The 21,514-nt window shown below is 42.1% G+C and overlaps 1 protein-coding gene across 1 annotated transcript in view; it reads left to right on the top strand.

Annotated features, from left to right (window-relative positions):
• Window positions 1-20,920, top strand: part of C8B (complement C8 beta chain) — a 37,574-nt gene extending 16,654 nt beyond the window's left edge. Inside the window, exons 6-12 of the mRNA XM_050752325.1 lie at window positions 2-199; window positions 3,659-3,899; window positions 5,893-6,021; window positions 8,656-8,819; window positions 16,160-16,313; window positions 17,771-17,839; window positions 20,080-20,920. Coding sequence (XP_050608282.1) covers window positions 2-199; window positions 3,659-3,899; window positions 5,893-6,021; window positions 8,656-8,819; window positions 16,160-16,313; window positions 17,771-17,839; window positions 20,080-20,234 — 1,110 coding nt within the window. The 3' untranslated portion in view covers window positions 20,235-20,920. The remainder of the gene's footprint in view (window position 1; window positions 200-3,658; window positions 3,900-5,892; window positions 6,022-8,655; window positions 8,820-16,159; window positions 16,314-17,770; window positions 17,840-20,079) is intronic.
• Window positions 20,921-21,514: the final 594 nt, after the last annotated feature.

Below are 21,514 nucleotides of genomic sequence, written 5' to 3'. Positions count from 1 at the left end.
GACCCAAGGCAAATACGAATTTACATTGAAAGAATATGAATCGTACTCAGATTTTGAACACAATGTCATAGAGAAAGCAGCAAGCAGTTCTGGTTTCAGTTTTGGTTTTAAAATACCTGGAATATTTGAACTTGGTATCAGCAGACAAAGTGATCGAGGCAAACATTATATTAGGAGAACCAAACGATTCTCTCATACTGTAAGTATGTCTTTGTTGCTTTTAAACGTATATGTTGTCTTACTCCATTTTCTGCTGTTGTAACAGAACACCACAGAATGAATAATTTATAAAGAAAAGACATTTACTTGGCTCACATTTCTGGAGGCTGGGAAGTCCAAGATCAAGGGGCCTTCTTGCTGCATCGTAACATGGTAGAAGGCATCAGGTGGTGAGGAAGTACATAGGGGGCTGAACTTCGTTCTTTTATCAGGAGCCCACTCCCATGATGACTAGCTCTCTCCTGAAACAACAGCATTAAACTATTCATGAGGGCAGAACCCTCATGACATAATAACCTCATAAATGTACCTCCTTTCAAAACTGTTACAATGGCAATTAAATTTCAACATGAGTTTTGGAGGGGACATTCTAGCTATAGCCTATGGATCCTTTTGAAATGACATGCCCTCAGATGTGTCTATATTCCACATTACTACTAGTTCTAACAACCGATTATCTTTCTGTTGTCTTGAAATCTTCTAAAAAAAAATAGCTAACTTACTTTTTGAAGAGACCAAGCAGAGATAACCTTCTATAATTATTTTCTTTCATTTTCTAATACCCTTTTCCCTTAGGTTTTCAATAAGCTTAAGATGTACCTTTGAAGACTAGAATTTCTCTGGAGACTTTTCAACCCACAGGAATTTGACTTTTATCCCAGACATCTGGCTGAAATTCCTCTCTGGAATGTCACCCAAGACCTCTTCTCTGACTTCTTAGGGTGCTTGGTGGGGATGACCAAACCATTGCCCTCCTGTTTCTCCTGCTTTCTTTCTGCTCCTTATCAGCTTCCTTCCTGGGTCTAATATTCCCATCTGTCCTTTATTTAATTCACGGCCCCCTTCTCTAGGTACTCTCCAATATCCCCTGGGTGCCATCTTCAACTCACTTCCTCTTTTACAGGGACAAGCTATGAGCCTTCATCACTGCTTCTAACCTCTCGGTTAAACTTCAGACCTTCCCTATCCACTCTTCTGAGCATCTCACCTGGGCATCGTGCTGACACTCCAAGGCAATGTCTTCTTCCTAAATTTTCAATGGATGTTAATGGCATATTTCTCTCTACTTTTTCAGGCTAAGAACTGAGCCAGAATCATATCTGGCTCTCACTTCTGCTTCATGTCCACATCTGTTGATTACCAAATCCTTCAGTATTACTCTTCAACATTTGTTTACACTAACTTCTATTACCTCTTAATTAATCCAGGTTCTTTCATCTCTTACTGTGCCCAGCTAAATAGTTTCTCTGTCTCCTAGCTTGCCCCTTCACATGCATGAAGAAATGTTTCTGTGATGCTAATCTGATTATATCATCTGCTTCCTATTGCTTACTCCCTCCCCTTTTCCATCTCTCCTTCTCTGCCTTCCAGCTCCCTGATTCAAATTGCCAGTTATAGGATGCTAACATTGGGCCAGGCTCTATCCTAAAGACAGACTAGGGATCTGTAGTCTCTAGGATAATATTCTTGCCTTCATGTTCACAGTATAGTAGGAGCAGCAAACATGAAAGCCAGTGTATTATTATTATTATTATTATTTTGTGTGTGTGTGGAGACAGAGTCTTGCTCTGTCACCCAGGCTGGAGTGCAGTGGCATGATCTCGGCTCACTTCAACCTCCACCTCCCAGGTTCAAGTGATTCTCCTGCCTCAGCCTCCCGAGCAGCTGGGACTACAGGCATGTGCCACCTGCTTGGCTAATTTTGTTGTATTTTTAGTAGAGACAGGGTTTCACCATGTTAGTCAGGATGGTCTTGATCTCCTGACCTTGTGATCTGCCTGCCTTGGCCTCCCAAAGTGCTGGGATTACAGGCGTCAGCCACCGCTCCCGGCCATATTATTCTTAATTATATCAGTTATAATACAACATGGCATATGCTATAAAGGAAATGCAAGCAAGTACAATGCAATCTTAGAAAAGGGAGTGCCAGGGTGTGTCTGGGACCTTCAGGTTGGTATCAAATTGGAGGCAATGGCAAAGCAGAGATTTAAAAGATACGTAGTTATGTGTCAGGCAGAAAAGAGAGAAAATAACATTTCAGGGAGAAGGAACAGCATGTGCAAAATAATATGAAAGAGAATGGCAGGCCTGGGGAACAGTGAAAATTGGATGAATGCTGACATACGTGGTTGGTAGAAAGTAGCAAAGTATGGAGAGGAAAACTTCAGGGGTGTAGAAGCTGAAGCCAAAGAGGCTACTGGAGGACAAATTGTGATGGTCTTACACTCAGAGTAAGGGAGCTGATTTTATTCTGAAGGCAACAGCAAGCCATGCAAGGTTTTGCTTTAAGCTAAGAGAAGCATTGTCATAATACGATCTGAATTTTAGGGTGTCAACTCTGATTGGGGCATTGAAGGAGGCTAGAGAAAGGAAGGAGATTAGGGAGGAGGCTTTTATAATGATGCAAGCAAAAGGAGATGCAACCTAAAATATTCAGAAAAATAATGAACAGAGTACCTAGTGACTGCTTATTTAGGAAGGGTAAGGGAGAAGGAAGAGGGTCATAGGTCACTGAGGCAGGACTAGAATGGGGCGAGAGCAAGCTAGGAGACAAAATGAGGCCTCAGGGCAATAGGCACCAGCAGAGTTGGCATGGCTTTGTTGAGCTGAAGGATTTAGGATTAGGCAGAACATATCTCACAGGCATTTGCCACCTTCCTCTTTTTCTCTTCCTGTACAGTAGTATAGGGAATGCTCACCTAGGGTTGTACTAACACTTTCTAGATGTTTATACTTCATCAGGCATCACCAACTTTCAGTCTATTCCATACACAGAGAGTCACCAAACTTTTTCTGTAAAGGGCCAGATAATAAATTATTTTAGGCTTTGTGAGACTGCAAGGTCTCTGTTGCAACTATTCAACGCTGCCATTGGAGTGTGACACCAGTTGTAAACCATATGTAAATAAATGGATGCAGTTGTGTTCCAATAAAACTTTATTTACAAGTACAGGCACTGCGTTTGGTATGAGGCTTGTATTTTGCTGACTCCTGCCATACGCTGTCATTGCTGGTTTTCCTAAAGCACCACTTTTACTCTTTCTTGTGTGGCTTTTTTTCACAGTTTACAAGGTATCAGCAAAGCGGGCACTTTTGCAGGTTAGCAAATCCTATGTCCCATCAGAGAGGTCCCATCAGAGAGGTCCCATGCCCTCCAGCTGCTCCCTGCCATGCCTACTTCTGTTACCCTTCCCAGTCCTTATTCTCTACAGTAAAGAGGTGAGTTAAGAGCAAGCTCTTCCAAGCTGAACAGGATGTCAGAATATTTATGAGCATTGAAAGCTTGTCAAAGAGGCTGTCTTCTCTCAAGTATCCTAAAGGAATCATAAGAGTGATGACCCCGGGCCAAGAACATCGGATGGTATTTGTAAAGTTCATCTTCTCGTTCCAGATTCCTAACTTTAAAGGTCTGGTTTTCCCATGTTGGTATTTCATTTAGAAAAGCGTATTTCTGCATGCACGCTCTGACCTTGAAGTAGCACATTACAAGCTGAAACCCAGAAGCCTCATGCTCCATTACGAGTTCCTTCAGAGAGTTAAGCGGCTGCCCCTGGAGTACAGCTACGGGGAATACAGAGATCTCTTCCGTGATTTTGGGACCCACTACATCACAGAGGCCGTGCTTGGGGGCATTTATGAATACACCCTCGTTATGAACAAAGAGGCCATGGAGAGAGGAGGTACACTGCCCAAGGGACCATGGCTTTCCTAAAAGCTGAGGAAAGCATCCTAAGTGGAACTTGTAGTTTTCTTTCTACCTTCCTGGCTACACCTTCACAGTGTCATTTGCAGATTTCTCTTCCTCCTCTTTTTGATTGACAATGTCAGTCCTCTTCTGCCTAACTCCTTAGGCCATTCTCTTTTCTACAGCTCTTCTCTCTATGAAGTTGTATCCAATCCCATGGTTCTAAATACCTTCAGCATGCAGATAACTTCTGGATCTCTTCCTGGATCCATCCTGGATCTCTTCCTGCACCCAAGAGTTTATGTTGAAATGTTTCTTTGATGTCTCCATGTGAATGTGTAACAACCCTCACCAGCTGAACATGTGCCCAAAGAGAACTTTTGACTTTCTTTCTCCAATACGTTTCTTCTTTAGTCATCCACATTTCAGAAATGGTTCCACCATCCAACCAGTGGCTCAAGCCATAAAACTAGCAGTCAACCTTGATTATTTTTCTTTTCTTCAAATCTATTGTTTTTTCTTTTCTTAAAATCCATCAGCTCTACCTCCAAATTATATTTCCTGTTTTTCCTATTACCACCGTAGCCTCATCCCATGACCAGACCTTCACATTCAAAGTTTAATGTGAATGTGAATCAAGTATGAATCTTGGAGGAGGTAGATTCTGATTCAGTGGGTTTAGAGTGAGACCTGAGAGTGCATTTCTAACAAGCTTTGGAGTGATCCTGATGCTGCTGGCTGATAGACCATAGTTTACATAGCAAGGTCTCAGATTATTACTGTGGCCTCCAAACTAATATTCCACCCCCACCCCTCCCCTATAATTCATCTTCATACAGATATCCCAGCTTTTTCCAACTCCAGTCAACTACAAGTCTGCTGCTTTCCAACCCAATATCCTTTCCTATGACATGGCACTTGTTGGGTTAAGTGAACTGCTGTAGGTCACACAGATTGCAGTGGTAGAGCAGGGCTTGATTACCAGTCCATGTACTTGCAAGATGACTCATGGTACACAATGTAAATTTATACAGTGTGGCCTCAGTCTTGTCAAAATCAGAGGTACCTTCCTGCATAAAAATGATCTCAAAAGTACTTTCCACTGTTCCTCAAACTGCTTCCCATAAAAGGGCTTAATAATTAAATAAGTTGGGATAACACATAATTGATTCCACTCTCAAAGTTTCACAAATGTACTCCAATAAAATCACCTCTCTACCTATTTTGATGCAACATCTGTCATACTTTCTTGACCACAGAAGTTCCTTTTCTCATAACATCTGCTACCATCTCATGGGATTCATGTTTCAAGAAATGCACTTTGGGAAAAACTGATCTACACCAACATTGCTAGACAGCCCTGGTGGTCAAAGTTGCTCTTTTCTCCCTGAACTGGCCTCAAAGTGCTCAGAGAGGTGCTTATAAGTCACGTCTGGAATTTCAGCAAGACCAGGGGAGGAGGATACCTCAGGGAGAATTAGGGAGGAAGAAGTAGGAAATAGTCCAAAAATGAAGAAGAAATCAGGGAAATTTGCCTCTCCTCTTTGCCAGATACTATGCCTTACTTTTTATATACATTTTCTCAACTAATTAACTAACACACTTTTTCTACTTTATCAAAGATTGGAGAAGAGTGGGTCAGGGAGGGCAGGCAGATTGTAACAGTCTCTGTACTCACTGGATCTATCCCTAGAGAATCAATAAGATCAAATTTTTAGAAAATGACTCTGAGCACTTTCAAAGTCAGCAAAAGTCCTCAGAGAGCATTGTGGGGAGGCTGAGAGGGGAAGTTGGGTCTGAGCTCTACGAAGTCTCTGCCCTGGTGCCAGTTGCTGCCTGCATTTCTTGTTATCAGACTGGTGACCTATTTATTTGAACCCGAGTCCTTGTGACATCCAACAAGAGCTAGGCCTCTGGACTGGATCATACGAAAAGGGACAGAATGAATTATGTTTTATGTCATGGACTTTTTTCCTTGCTTTCTTCAGATTATACTCTTAACAACGTCCACGCCTGTGCCAAAAATGATTTTAAAATTGGTGGTGCCATTGAAGAGGTCTATGTCAAGCTGGGTGTGTCCATAGGCAAATGCAGAGGTATTCTGAATGAAATAAAAGGTGAGTGACAGGGGCTTGTGACTTTCACACTTACAATGTTTATCCTCCTAGTGCTTCCGGTGATTACATCTCCCTCCCTTTTTGAGACAAATACTATCCCAACTTCTATGCCAAGTATGTCCTTCTGTTTTTTATAGTTTTACCACCTAACATATCGCCAACTAACATGACTTAATGTTGCTTATTTTTGAGCTTTATATGGATGGCCTATAATCCTTCCAGTCCTGTGTTTTCCATTCAACATAATGTTTTTGTGTATAACTATAGTTAGTTCACTTCTATGACTGCATACTATTTTGTTGAATATACTACTTTTTCTTTGTCCATTCTACATTGATGAACACTTGTTTTATCTCCTCTTTCAAGCAATTATAATCAATGCTGCTCTGAACATCTTACATAGTTATCTGGCACACATGTACAAGGCGCTTTCCAGGGAGTACACATAGGACTGGAACTGCTGGGTTTTAGAGGGTGCGCTTTTTCCATTTGACTAGATGATGCTAAGCTGTTTTCTAAAATGGCTGCACCAGTTTATACTCCTGTTGGCCATAGATGAAGACTCCTCCCCTTCCCCTTCCCCAGCATTTTTTTTTTTTTTTTTTTGAGACAGAGTCTTACTCTGTTGCCCAGGCTGGAGTGCAATGGCGTGATCTCAGCTCACTGCAGTCTCCACCTTCTGGGCTCAGGCAATCCTCTCACCTCAGCCTCCTGAGTAGCTGGGACTACAGGTGCATGCCACCATGCTCGGCTAATTATTATTATTATTTTATTTTTTATAGAGACGGGTTTTGCCATGTTGCCCAGGCTGGTCTCAAACTCTTGGGCTTAAGCCGTCTATAAGCCTTGGCACCCCAAAGTGCTTAAATTACAGGCATGAACCACCATGCCTGGTGGAGACGCCCCCTACTTTTTAATGCTGCTCAGGTGTTGCAGGCTCAGACTTGAGGAGCTGTTTTACACCAGTTCTTTTTTGGTTTTCTTTTTTTTGAGATGGAGTCTCACTCTGTCACCCAGGCTGGAGTACAGTGGCATGATCTCAGCTCACTGCAACCTCCGCCTCCCAGGTTCAAGGGATTCTTCTGCCTCAGCCTCCCAAAAGCTGGGACTACAGGCGCCCACCACCACGCCTGGCTAATATTTGTATTTCTAGTAGAGACAGGGTTTCACCATGTTGGCCAGGCTGGTCTCAAACTCCTGACCTCAAGTGATCTGCCCACCTTGGCCTCCCAAACTGCTGGGATTACAGGCGTGAGCCACCACGCTGGGCTGTTTTACACCAGTTCTTTTGGCACTGGGGACATAGACACATTAGAATGGAAATAACTCACTGATATGATTGAGGGCTTTCTGGGCAACTCTATAAGTCAAAATAATAATTGCTTTATTGTGGCCACTGTTTAGTAAGTGTCTACTACATGCTTAGCACAGCCTTTATACATTTTCCTACAATTGTCATCTCACACAAAGAAGTGAGACAACGTAAGGCCTGGACAGGACTGTCTGGTAAGTACCTTCATCTCCCCCCGATTTCTTATCTGCACAGTGAAGATTATATAGCTACTATTTTGTAGTGAAGATTACATGCATTCATACATGTACAGCACTTAGATTAGTGACTGACACATAAATAATCAATAATTATTAGCTGTTAATATACCATTTATTCTTTACATGGATGCAGAGTATCCACTTTGCAGATGAGAACAAAAAAGAAATCTCATACTGTATAAATAATGTGTTCAAAACCACAAGGCTAGACAAAGTCATAGCTGGACTCATGCCTGGTCAAGGTGTGCAGGGTGAGTGGAGGAGAGGATGAACCCAGTTTCCCCCAGGTGAGCTCCACTACACTCTACCTACAGGAGTCAGTTTGGGGAGAGGAAAGTTATTTGACCAAGGAACAGTGGCTATAAAACCAGACAGACCTTGTTTAAAATTTATCTTTATCAGCTACTAGCTGTGTGGGCCTTGGCAAGTCACTTAACAATTCCAGGTATGAGTTTCATAATTTGTGAAGTAGAGCTAATAATGCTGGGCTCCTAAAATTGCTGTCTGGTAAAAGAAAATATCATACCCTATCTCTCTAACTATCCATCTACTTCTCTGTGTGTCTCTCTATTATCTATCTATCTATCTATCTATCTATCTATCTATCTACTATCTATTATCTATCTATCTATCTTTCTATCTTTCTACCAATCTATTATCTATCTCCTATGACCTATCTACCTACTTATCTATCATCTATCTTCCTATCTACTCTCCTATCTACCTACCTATTTGCCAGTCTATTATCTACCTATCTACCTACGTATTAGCTCTTTATCTATCTATCTAATCTAGCTATCATCTATCTTCCATAAACTTACTCAGTAACTAGCACTTACAGTTGCTCAAGATAAATGTCTTTTTCTTGTCCTGCCCTCAATTTGTGTTGCCTATGGATGGGTGAGTTTCCCTTTGCCCCATGCACCATGACTGCCCTGTGGGCAAGGAAGTGTCTGGTCTACCCACATCTCTCAGACAAGCTCAGTGAATATGATGTACCCAAATTGTTGGTTGAGTTGCAGTAAATTATAGGGGGCGGAAGGGTATCCTCTGTGACCTGCTAGCTCTCTGTGTCCATTCCAGACAGAAACAAGAGGGACACCATGGTGGAGGACTTGGTGGTCATGGTACGAGGAGGGGCAAGTGAGCACATCACCACCCTGGCGTACCAGGAGCTGCCGACGGCAGACCTGATGCAGGAGTGGGGAGACGCTGTGCAGTACAACCCAGCCATCATCAAAATTAAGGTACACAATGCTGCTCTACCATCCTTTCCTCCACCCGGAAAATAGCTTCTGAGGACCTACCATAAGCCAAGGTATAAAATGCAGAGATCACTAAGACCCAGGCCCTAATTTTGAGACACATATACAATAGTAGAAAATATATTTGAAATAAATAAATTATAATACATTGCTCAGTACTACCTAGAGACCCTTGACTCCCTCTCACTTGGGCCCCAAGTTACTAAAAGAAACTAACAATCAGCTTCCAATTCTAGCTTGCTCCTTCTTCTTCTTCTTTTTCAGAGACAGGGTCTTGCTCTGTTGCCCAGGCTGGGGTTCAGTGGCATGATCTTGGCTGACTGCAGCCTCCAACTCCTGGGCTCAAGTGATCCTCCTGCCTCAACCTCCCAAGTAGCCAGGGTTACAGGTGCTTGTCACCACACCTGGCTAATTTAAAATTTTTTTTTTTTAGAGATGGGGTCTTGCTATGTTGCCCAGGTTGGTCTTGAACTCCTGACCTCAAGTGATCCTCCCACTTTTGCCTCCCAAAGTGCTGGGATTACAGGTGTGAGCCACTGTTCCTGGCCTCTGTCCTCTCTAGTGAAATAAAAGAAATATTAATTTCATTAAAATTTAATCAATTAAATTAATGTTCCTTTTATTTCACCAGAGAATCACTCATTTAGTTATTTATTCGTTAAACATTATGCGTTCAACCAACAAATAGTTGCTAAATTCCTGCTATGCTACAGGAAGTAAGGTACTAGGGAAAAATAGAGGAAGATGCAAGGATAAAACATACAATCTATGAGGGACAGTAAGATACACACACACATAACTATTTTACAGGACAGGATAAGACATCACAACAACTAACATGTCTTGAGCACCTAATATATTCATGACCCTCTTTATAAATGTTTTTTCATGTAACATTTAGAAATGTTATTTTATTTAATCCCCACACTGGTCTGCAAATTAATTATTCTTATCTCCATGTTGTGATTGAGAAAAATCAAGGGCTAGGGAGGTTGTATCCATTTTTGGCTGCTCAAGAGTCTATTAGGTTGAAACAAAAGACTGACTTCTTCCCTCCCCTCTAGACTTTCCTGTGGGTTTGGTGAATAAAAAATAATGATCTTAACCACCTGTCACCCCAACTAGAGGAGATTTACAATGTTAAACTAAAAAGATGATTGTTAGACCAGGACTGTCATACACGTCAGCGATGGTAGGCCCTCGCCTGTGGGTACTTCTGCATGGTGCCCATAGCACAACTTAACACCATGCTCTTCTTGCCAGTGTCTGTACAGTCATTATGTGCCAGTACCCACCAGCTGGAGATCCCACCTTGCAATCAAGGTAGAGGGTTGAGGGGCTGGACCTCTGATGAGAGACTCTGCAGTCCCCAGTCTGGGTGATTTCTTTATTTGCATGTCGAATGCATAGTTTCTGCAGAACAAGAAGGCTGCCATTCAAACCCTCTCCTTTGCACTTATTCAGCAGTGGCACTTAGGGTACAGTTGCTGGCAAACATGAGAAGGATAAAATCAGCTGAGCTGCAGGAGCTCCTGAGAAATCTGGGCTTGGCTGATGCCATGATGACATTGGTGGGCATCACAGCTCATCATGGGAGAGAACAGAGTTCAAGGGAAAATAGATCCCTAGCCTTTATCTCTTTTTCCTGAAATATCTGACCTGAATCTTTTTTAAAAAACTAAGAACCAGAGGAATGCCCTGGTTACTCAGATCAGTTGAATGTGCTTACCTGGGCACTGGGAATGTCAAATGCCAAGCATGTGATGTGATGTGGGATGTGTTGGAGAATCAGAGATGTTTTGGGTGTGTTGCAGGAGTGGAAGAGGCAGGAGTGTTGAAGGTTTTCACACACCTCTGTACCTTCCCACCCTGAGTTGGAAATATACACTCTGGGCATGCCACTCTCACATGCATTTTTTTCTGGCAAGAGAAAACTGCAGATGGCTTCACATTATGTCGGAAAATTCATCTCCGCAAAGCCAGCTTACCAGGTAGCTGGACTGGCAATTGATTTCAGGACAGCAGAGCCCAGTAGACAAGCAATTTCTAGAGGTAATAGTTTCAGCCAAGGCTTAATTATGTAAACCAGTCTTCAAGATCAAGGCCTAAAACATGATTTCTATAGAAGCAGGTAGGCAGGGAAGGAGACCACAGAGGAACCCATTCTTAATGTTTAGTGGTAAACTTTACACATAGTTAGCTCTTTGTTCAAAGAAGACTTAAGAGACAGCAATGAACATAAAAAGATATTTTTGAACACAAAAGATTGAAATTATGTTCATGCTATAGGAAATCATGATGTCTAAAAACACAGAAAAATAGAAGTAAATTTTAGAATACATTTTCTGTGATTATCATAAAATTCAAGGGAAAGAAGAATTTATGAAATAAAAGTTGAGGTGTTTAGACACTAATCAGGTGAAAAAGCAAGTGACTGAATACAGGAAACCAAACGTACAATAGCAGAATTAAAGCCCACATTGGAAGCTATAAAGGACAGAACTGACATTGCAGAAAATTGAGACAGTGATGTGGAAGGTGTTATAAACATGTTCTTATAATGCAGAAGCAAGAGACAGGGAGATTAAAACAATGGCAGAAAAGAAATATGATGGACAGAGAGTACAGGAGTAGAAAGCTTAAAACACAGAGACTTCTTCCTAACAATGAGACAAGATTAAATGTGAAAACACATTAATCAAAAACATAAGAAGAGAATCTTCCCTGAGCTGATAATGCAGAATGAACAGCTCATTGAAAACTAAGCCAAAGTACTGAAAACAAAACAAAACCGAAACACATCCTGGTGAAAGTGTTTACTTTTAGGAACAAATATATCCTACAGGAATAAAAGTCAAACTGGCCCTAGAATTCTTTGCAGTGTGAAATGCTTGAAGAAAATGGAGCAACAACTATGGAGTCGTGAAGGAAAAACTTGTGGCCTAGTGAAATGGTCATTAATGGGTGAAGAATTCCAAAGAGATTTTAGATAGTAAAGGAGTCACATAAAAGGTTGCTAGATTTTGCAAATGAAAACACAGAAAGTTCAGTTAAATTTGAATTTCAGATAAATAAGGAATAATTTTTTAGTGTAAATATCTCCCAAATATCACATGGGGTATACTTAAACTAAAAATATATATATTTGTTTTTTAATCTCATATTAAAATATAACTGAATGTCCTGTCTTTAACTGGTAATCCTAGTCACAAAGTCTGTCATCCATGTACATTTCTATGCTAGTCAGGATAGTTAGGTTGTGGGCTGGGTCCTATGCTGGTGGAGAAGCCATTGTATGAATCACTGGCATCGCCCCAGGGCAGGAGGGAAAAAATGTGGTAATATATGGTGCTCACACAGAGATCAGGATAGCCTATGTCATGATGCAGAGAAACAATCTCCACATTTCAGTAGCTTGGTACCACAAAGCTTGTTTCTCAATCACATATGTCCAAAGTGTGTTGGCAAGGGGCATTTGCTCCATGTAGTTGCTCACAGATCCAGATGATGGGGCTGCATCTTGCCATGTGCTCCCAAGATCACCATAGCAGTGATAATAAAAGAGTGGGACAAGTCACCTCACTCTGTTTGGAAAGCCTCGACCTTGAAGTGACACTCTCTTCTCACCTGTCACTGGTTAAAACAAGTCACGTTGCAAACCTGCCTTCAAAGAGAGCAAGAATGGCAGCCTTACCATGTGCCCAGAAAGAAAAGAAGCTGAAGTATTTAATAAACTGTAATAATGACCCTCATACCTTTCTCAAAGCAAATTATTCAAAGATTTTCTCAAAGCAAATTACTCTGGTCCAGAGAGCGCTTAAAATATAAATGTTGTGGCAGCATATGCCTGGAAAGACAATGTTGGATTTGGACCGACAAAGCTCACCTGCAAAAATAAATTCTGAATTTCAAAAAGGAAAATCCGGCAGGTGCGGTGGTTCACACCTGTAATCCCAGCACTGTGAGAGGCCAAGGAGGGTGGATGACGTGAGGTCAGGAGTTCAAGACCAGCCTGGCCAACATGGTGAAAACCATTTCTACTAAAAATAGAAAAATTAGCTGGGTTTGGTGGCGGGCACATGTAATCCAGCTACTCGGGAGGCTGAGGCAGGAGAATCTCTTGAACCCGGGAAGTTGAGGTTGCAGTGAGCTGAGATGGTGCCATTGCACTCCAGCCTGGGTGACAGAGCAAGGCTCTGTCTCCAAAAAAAAAGAAAAAAGAAAAAAGAAAAAGAAAAAAAACAAAGAAAACCCTCAAATATAACTAAATGGCTGATAACACATCAAAAAACATTTTGCCACAAATGTGATCCTTAATATGTAAGGAAAGATAGTTTTGAAGAAAGAGACACCTCAAAGGAGATGAACACTTCTCAGTTGGTTTATAAAGATACAAAATGTTTAACTTCTGTAATCATAAAAAATAAAAATTAAAGTAACTACAATATTATATTCTACCTATTAAATGGACAGTGATTAAAAGTCTACAATACTCACTGGAATTGACTGTGATGAGATGGATATTTCTGTCAAATAGGATGGGAATATAATCTGATACAATTCTTTAGGAACAGAATTTAAGTGGATATATCCAATATATTAAAAATGCTTATAGCTTTTCATCCAACAACCCCCAATGCAAAAATGTACTAAAGAACTGATTTGACAAGTTGGTAAAGATGTATGTGTAAAGGCGTGTCTTCGTTTGTTATTTGAAGTAGCAAAACGGAAAAGAAAGGAAGGAAACTCTTGAGTCCTAAAGGCTCAAGAATAGAAGAAGAGTTGAATACATTGTGGCTCATCCATATAGAAGGATACTCTGAAGCTGTGAGAAGCCATTTTATCAAAGACGATGGAATCATGTGGGAAAATGCTCATATTCTGATGATAAGTGAAGAAAGTGAGATATAAAATTGCCCTTTTGCCACCAATTTGGTGTAAATAGTTACCTATTCATCCTTTGGATAGGTCCATCTATCTCCCCAAAAATATACACTGAAAGGAACAGACCACAGTGTTAACAGGTCACATCCTTTTTCCATCACTCACTAGCTTTGTGACTTTTGTGAATCTACTTAATGTCCCTGTGCCTCAGCTTTTTCACCTGTACAAGAAGGAAACAAAAGACTAACGACCTCATAAGATTGTTGTAAAGATTAAGTTAGATAATGTATGTGAAGTATTTAATTCAGCACCTAATAAATGCTAGCTATGGTAATAATTATTTGTTATCGCTAAGAACACCAAGGTTTAGTATAGAAACTTGTGTAGAGTTTAGTCGGTGCTCACCAGTTCTTTGCAGCAATATGATAAAAGAAAATTTTCACAAGGGCAGGTGTGCTAAGGATTCAATGATCAACGTGAGTGGTTAGAATTGTGTATTTGGGGGAAAGGTGGGAAAGAAAGAGAAAGAGAAAAGGAGGACAAAAGGTAAGGAGGGAGGAGCAAAAGGAGAGAAGAAAAAAGACAGGAAAAAATGAGGAGCAAATCAAAGAACAGATGAATGTGCTATATTAAGTTTAAAAAGGACATTTGGAGTCTTGAGGAGTTGCTGTTTGCAAGTCAAACCATAGCTTGCAAAATTTGGAGAAGCCTAGGAGGGAGATTGTAAATGGGAATAATCAAGCCATTTTTATCAATAATCACAGTGAAGTAGGAGGAAAAACACAGGTTTGGGAACCGAATTCTGGTAATACCATACTGTGAATTGATCAAATTACTTAGCCTCACCTGAAAATGGGGCTGATAATTGCTAGTTTGTGAGGACGAAGTAGGATCATATTTGTAGACCTCCACACAGCTCCCAGGACACAATACATATGGAAGGTTCATTCCAGTTTGGCCTCTGATTTCCTCTGTCTCCTGCAGCGAATCTCAGTGCTGGTAGGAAAATGCCTTTGTGGTTAATGGCAGCCTTTTAAGGTGCTTCGGGAGCAAAATCAGATTATTGGAGGAGCTCTTCATTGGTGTAAAGCAAGCTCCTCTCTTTCTGTCTCCAAACTCCCACCCCCATCGCTTGTGTGGCCAGCAGGTTGGATGGTTCTGCAAACAGCCTCTGGATCAATTCATTGACCACAAAATGGTGAGACAATGGGACCACCAAGGGGCCTTGCTTTGCCCACTGGAGCGAAGGTCAGCGTCAGATGCATTAAGAAATGGAAGCAATTTTCTTCCCAAGGGAGGCTTCTATTAGTCATGATTGCCTGCATTTAGACACACCCTAAACTCTCCAGGGCAGGATTAGGGCAGAATCACAAGCAAAAGCTGGAGAGGAACCTGGCCCTGGAGTTGCAACTTGAGTCAAGAGGAATAGAACATTTTAAACTATCTATTTGGACTGTCTGTGCCTCTGGTTTTTCTAACCCACAAACAATACCACATCTATCTGTGACATCTCCCTCTCAAACATGGCCATGCCCACCAAGTGAACAGCACCTGCTGATTCTTCCTCTATGCTTCTGACAGCCAAATCCTCTCATCCATGCCTCCTGCCATCACCTTAATGAGGCCTACCATCCCCCTACATCCATCCAGCCACTATATTCACTTAGCGGGGGGCTGGACTCTCCAAACACAGAGCTGAGACATTGCCCTGATCTCCAGGAGCTTACAATCTAATCAGAAAAGAAAAAAAAAAGGAACTCTGCACATACAAAAAGAAAAAAAAACAGTATTGACTATAAAGGAGCAGTAAAAAACCTGGGATTTGTTTCAGATGAGTAGTGCAGACAGTATCTTGAGTGATTAATGGAGGGAAGGTGTCCTGTGAGCTTTGGAGCTCTGGAAGGTTCCGGATGGTGACTCTTGGAGGATGGGCATGATTTTGATAGGTTTGGAGGGCATAGTGATGTTGGGACGGTACTCCTATAATCCTTCCAAAGAGCTGCTGGAAAATTACCTTCTCTGCCCCACCAAAGATAGATGAACCATCCACTCCTTTCTGCTCTCACCTGCTTCTTTCTGCAAGTTTCTGCTCTTGCCTGTAACCACCATGTGGTAACCATCTGTTGGTATGTTTGTCTCTATCTCTCTTGATTCTGAGTTCCTTGACAGCAGGGATTTTATCTTACCCTTTTTTTTCTTTGCTTAATGCCTAGCACTTAGTAAGCATTCTCAGTGTTTGTTGACCTGAACTTGAGTAAGCTAATTTGTGTATATCGGGTAAGGGGAAGCAGAGAGAAGATGGGAGATCTATCTAGTTTCATAGAAACCCACATGTGGTCTCTGTGCACTGATCCCGGTCCATTCCTTTGTAGTTTTGCTTTACACTTCTACTTGATAAATGTTTTTCTCTTTAAATAAATGCCCTTTTGTCTTTCCAGGTGGAGCCTTTGTACGAACTAGTGACAGCCACAGATTTTGCCTATTCCAGCACAGTGAAGCAGAATATGAAGCAGGCGCTGGAGGAGTTCCAGAAGGAAGTTAGTTCCTGCCACTGTGCTCCCTGTCAAGGGAATGGAGTCCCTGTCCTGAAAGGTACTACTTTCAGGCAGCCAGTGTCCCTGGTACAAGCCATAATCTGAAGCAGGCTGGGGGCCAGCCATTTGCCTGCTTCTATTTACCAAGAAGTCAGAATTTAGTCCACCAGGAGAAACTACTCTGGCTGTCAGTATACCTGGGTTCTAGCCCCAAGGGTTACTGTGGGTGACAGCATCATTAAGCTGAAGACAGGAGCAGGCTGAGACCCTGTGGTCCACAGCAAGGAGTGGGAATAGACTCAGAGTATCTCTACCCAGAAGATGGCCTGGGCTGAGTAGGAGAAGCCCTTTGCGCATGTCCTGACTAATATGTAATAAGATTTGTGGGTAGCAGCAAGGATGGGCCACTAGAACTTGATTGTTAAACTCAAGAGACATGCCTGGGGTCACTGCAGTGGGCAGGGCAGACTGGGAGGGGTGAAAGCCTGGGATCTTATGCTCCTGTTGTGATAGGTTAGCAAGACTCTAAAAAAGAGGCCAGCCCAGCACACAAAACAGGGCATCAGGAGCAACTGGTTACAGCAAATCCCAGCCCAGGAATCAGGTGGAGTCAAGGCAGAGCCCATGTGAATGAAGTTAGCTCAATGGAAGGGACAAAGAAGAAGGCATACTCTCAGGCAGAAAGAGTCCAGTTGCCAGACTGGGATTAAGGAATATGTCTCTGGCTCTTTGGACAGGATGGACATGAGCAGAGAAGACATAAGTGAGAGCATACGGCCTAGAAGTTCTGCTATCAGCACAAGGACCCCTATGTGAGGGTTAGTTCTGCAGCAAGTGGAATCAGCTCATCAGCTCAAGATTTTAATCTAGGGTTGCTGAACTCTCCCTTGCCTTGTGTAAAATTTGGACCCAGAAACTTGGACCCACCTGAGGCTATAGAGTGAAGGTGAGGGAGAATATGGAGCCAGAGACTGGGGTGCTTGCAGGGCCTGACCTATGGTGGGCAATCCTGTAAAGAGATTTCTTGTGATTCAGATGAGAAGTTCCTTGACAGATTGCAAATTCGCATAGGGAATCACTTCCAAGGAGTCAGAACTGGCCAAAAGTCAGATGAGACATCTAAGAGTAATGAGTTCCCCATCCTTGAGGTATTCCAAGCCTAGGCTAGGCAATTATTTGGGATGAAGTTGAACATCAATGACAATTGGCCTCAGTGACTGCTAATGTAGCTTCCGACACTGAAAGCATTTAAGAATGGGTCAAATGTCAGCTAATGAGTAATTGTCCTCAACAACTCTATGTATTCCCAGGGATGGCAATAAACACCCCTTCATGGCAAAGGCCCTTAGGAAAGGAGTAGGTATTCCTGGCACTGAACCTGCCCTTAGCAAGTTATTTAACTAAATATGTGCTCTGTTTTAACCTGATGGAACTGCAGTGATGTGCAGGGCTGAGCTCCAGGAGTTCTTTGCTCCACCTGGCATGATTCACACTTTCTCCGCCTTGTCTTCTCAGGATCACGCTGTGACTGCATCTGTCCTGTTGGATCCCAAGGCCTAGCCTGTGAGGTCTCCTATCGGAAGAGTAAGTTGATTGGAAAAGGAACTCTGGGGAGGTCCAGAGAATAATTCACCAGAACAAGAGCAAGGTGCGGGTGTGGACTGTGGGGCTGGATACTAAGAAACCCGAGATCCATCCTGCTTAAACTCAGCTTGGGTTGAAATTCTACCTCCATCATTTAATAACTGATGCATTGATTGTTACTCATTTCATTATTTTTACAACACAGAGTGCTTCATGTTAGAGAAATATCAATGCGTGGCTTTTGTAAGCTATCTCTTTGGATCATTCTGGAATGCTTACCCTCTTTTTCTGCTTAGTATGCTCCTATTCAGCCCTCAAATTCCAGCATGGATGCCCCCTCCTCCGTAAAAAATTCCTCTAATCCCCAAAGAATTAGCTAATTCCTCCCGCTGGCTCCCCCGGGACTTTGAACATGTATCTATTATAGCTCTTTGTGCCTTGTACTTTGGGTTGATGTGTCTATCTAGCTCCCCTGCACCTGTGAGTAGGGACCATATCCCATTTACCTCTGTGTCTCAGTAGCCAGGCACAGCTGCTGCTCAGTGATAATAGTTGAATTAACAAATGAAAGACTTGGCTATCATTTAGATCCCTTCCAGCTCTCAAATTCTTTGAGAGTTCTCAACCTTTCACTCCTCTCTCACTTCTATTCCTTTCTGTGACTTTTTGGTGATACTGTTCAATATGGAAATGGCACATGTAAAACAAACAACGAACATTTACTGGACACTTTACTCTATACTAGACACCTTGCTGAGTGCTTGAACTCAGCTTGAGTTGAAATTCCATCTCCATCATTTAATAACTGACCTTGAGCAAGATGCTCGGCCTCTTTATGCCTCGGTTTTTGTGCCTGTAAGATGAATATGATCATATTAACTACCTCATAGAGTTGTCTTGAGTTTGTAACGAGGCATATAAAGCATTTGGAATGACACCTTACACATTGTAAAAGCAAGATAACATTGGTTGCTTTTAAAAGAGCACATTGTTACTTTGTATCTTATATATATTAAATTCTTTAATCCTCACAACAACCCCATGAAGTAGATATTATTGATATTCCCATTTTATGGATGAAGAAACTGAGGTTCAATGGTCACTCACTAACATGCCCAATAGTCACGCAGTTAGGAAGTATAGAAACCGAGGTTCAGGTCCAGTGGGTCTGCCCCCACAGCCTTTGATCGTAACTCCTGCCTGCACTCTTATGTTCCCAGTGAAACACTCAAGGTTGTCCACCCTCTCGTCTTGCACCTCAACCATGCCTGTAGCAGTCGTCTTCCCAGTGAGTCTGCAGTCACACAACCACAGGGTTCCTATTGGCTGGAGGAGCCCTTGGGAACCATGCACTCCAGCTCTCTTATTTTTCAAATGGAGAGGCCCAGAGTTATTTAATTTACCCAGAATTACACTGTGAGGTAGTGGCATAGCTGGACACACGATATATCATGATGGAAGTGATTGATGACTTGCCAATCTCACCAACAATCAAAAATCCTCAAGTGAAAGCAAAGTGTCAGAATGTGGAAAGCACTGGTGTCTGTTGTCACCTCATCTATACCATCCATTGCTCATAATAGATAACACAGCTCCATTATATAGGTTGAGAAGAAGGTAACTGTCCAGCATCCTATAGCTGGGATCTGTCTAAACTGGAAACCATTCATTCATTTATTTATTCATCCATTCATCCACTCAACACATGTTTAGCAAGGGCCTCCTGTGTGCCAGCCTAGCTGCTGGGTGAGCAAATCAGATATAGCCCCTGTCACAATGGATATTTTGCTTTGGAAAGGAAGGCCAATATCATTTGAATTGTCCCATAAAGTTCTTTAAAGTTTAAATTGTAACAACTGCTACAAAATGCTCAGAGAACTTAAAATATGGGAACTGATGGAAAGTTAGGAGTCACAGGGAACTGATAGGGAGTTGGGGAGTCAGATAAGCTTTTCCCAAGGAAATAACACTTTTACTAAGATCTGAGGGGTGAATTGAATTGACCAGGTGAGTAGAGGAGGGAAGAGTGTTCTGGGCAAGGGGGAAAGCCTATGCAAAGGCCCTGTGGTAGGCAGGAGCATGACAAGTACAATGGCCAGGAAGATGGCCAGTCAACTGCAGCAGGAAGCTTAGAGATTCAGACTCCCAAAGCCTTTTGGCTTGCATACTTCACCCAACCCCAGTAAGGCACCAGAATATAAGAAGGGCTAATTGATGTTTGTTGACCTTCTTTCTTATAGATATCCCCACTGATGGGAAGTGGAATTGCTGGTCAAGTTGGTCTTCATGCTCTGGAGGACGTAAGACAAGACAAAGGCAGTGTAACAATCCACCTCCTCAAAATGGGGGCAGCCCCTGCTCAGGCCCTGCTTCAGAAACACTTGACTGCTCCTAGCAGATAATACAGCAGTGGGCTACATACAGTGAGAGCTCTGAGCCCTCAAGTACTCAGGCCAGCTCACCCCTACACCAGTTTCCACCTGGGGTTCATGTGAGGGCAAAAGGCAGTGCCATGCAGGCTGTTTAAAATAAAGATATTAGCTTGTAAAATGCCAGTTGATTTAAATAAATACTGAGTTAAAGGCTTAAGCATCTTTGTAATCCTCACCTTACTCACTCTACAACTTTATTTCACTCATATTGACTACCAGCCAGGAATTGTGTTGGAAGTTGTTCACATTTCACTTCCACTTTCTAGCTGCGACTGGCATATAGTAGGTGCTTAATAATGAATCGATGAATGAATATTGTGTACTTTCCTTGATGAGTACAAGGTCTTGTTCAATAATAATAGTAGTTCCTGTTTATTGGATGACTACTGTATGTCAGCCATGGATTCTGTGTATTAATTCCTTCTGTCCTCATGACAGTCTTATAAGGTAGATGCCAGAACAGCTGGGGGATCTGAGGCTTACAGCACTTAAGCAATTTGTCCATTGTTACACAGTTAGAAAGCGGCAGACCTGGGTTGCAAATTCAGGCTCTAGAATTTTAAATTCTTAACTCTGATGCTCTCTTACCTCTCAGTAAATGAGTATCTGATTAACAAAGAGTTTTTCATGAAATAAAATGCAACAGAAATTACTGTGTCTGTGTGTGTGTGTGTGTGTGTGTGTGTGTGTGTGTGTGTGTGTGATTGACAAATCTCCAGCCACTCCCTTCTGAGGAGAGAGGATCCTGGTCCCCCAGCTCACTTTGATGCTGAGTATAGGAAGGGTGTGATTGTGCATGTTGGAAGCAGGAGTTCTGGGGCAGAGTGGAATTGTTGTGCTTAATAAAGGAGTGGCAAGGTGGGTTCCCAGGGAAGATCCTGAGCTGGAGACAAGAGCCAGGGAAACTGATCCCTGAAGGACAGAAAGTTGAAAAAGGAGAGAAAGTTGAAAAAGAAGAGAAGATCATGGTGGCTGGAAGAGGAAACACGTGAAAGAGAATTTTAAGTTGATGGTTGTGGGGTAATGTGCAAAATAAACTGTTCCCTACCTCCCCCATGAAACTGTCTGTACATTCTACTTTGCTCACTTACGCCCTTGTGCAAATACCATTTTGGGGGTAGGGCGGAAGGCTTGAAGAAGAGAATAAGACAATTTTTCTCTGGGCTACCAGAAATAAAATTTTGATTTTCTAGATTGTCAAGTGAGCATTTAAGCTTTATTTCTCTCATTCATTCCATCATAT

The sequence above is a fragment of the Macaca thibetana genome, chromosome 1 (genome assembly GCF_024542745.1).
Source record: "Macaca thibetana thibetana isolate TM-01 chromosome 1, ASM2454274v1, whole genome shotgun sequence".
Taxonomy (NCBI): Eukaryota; Metazoa; Chordata; class Mammalia; order Primates; family Cercopithecidae; genus Macaca; species Macaca thibetana.
This window is presented reverse-complemented; position numbering and strand designations above follow the sequence as displayed.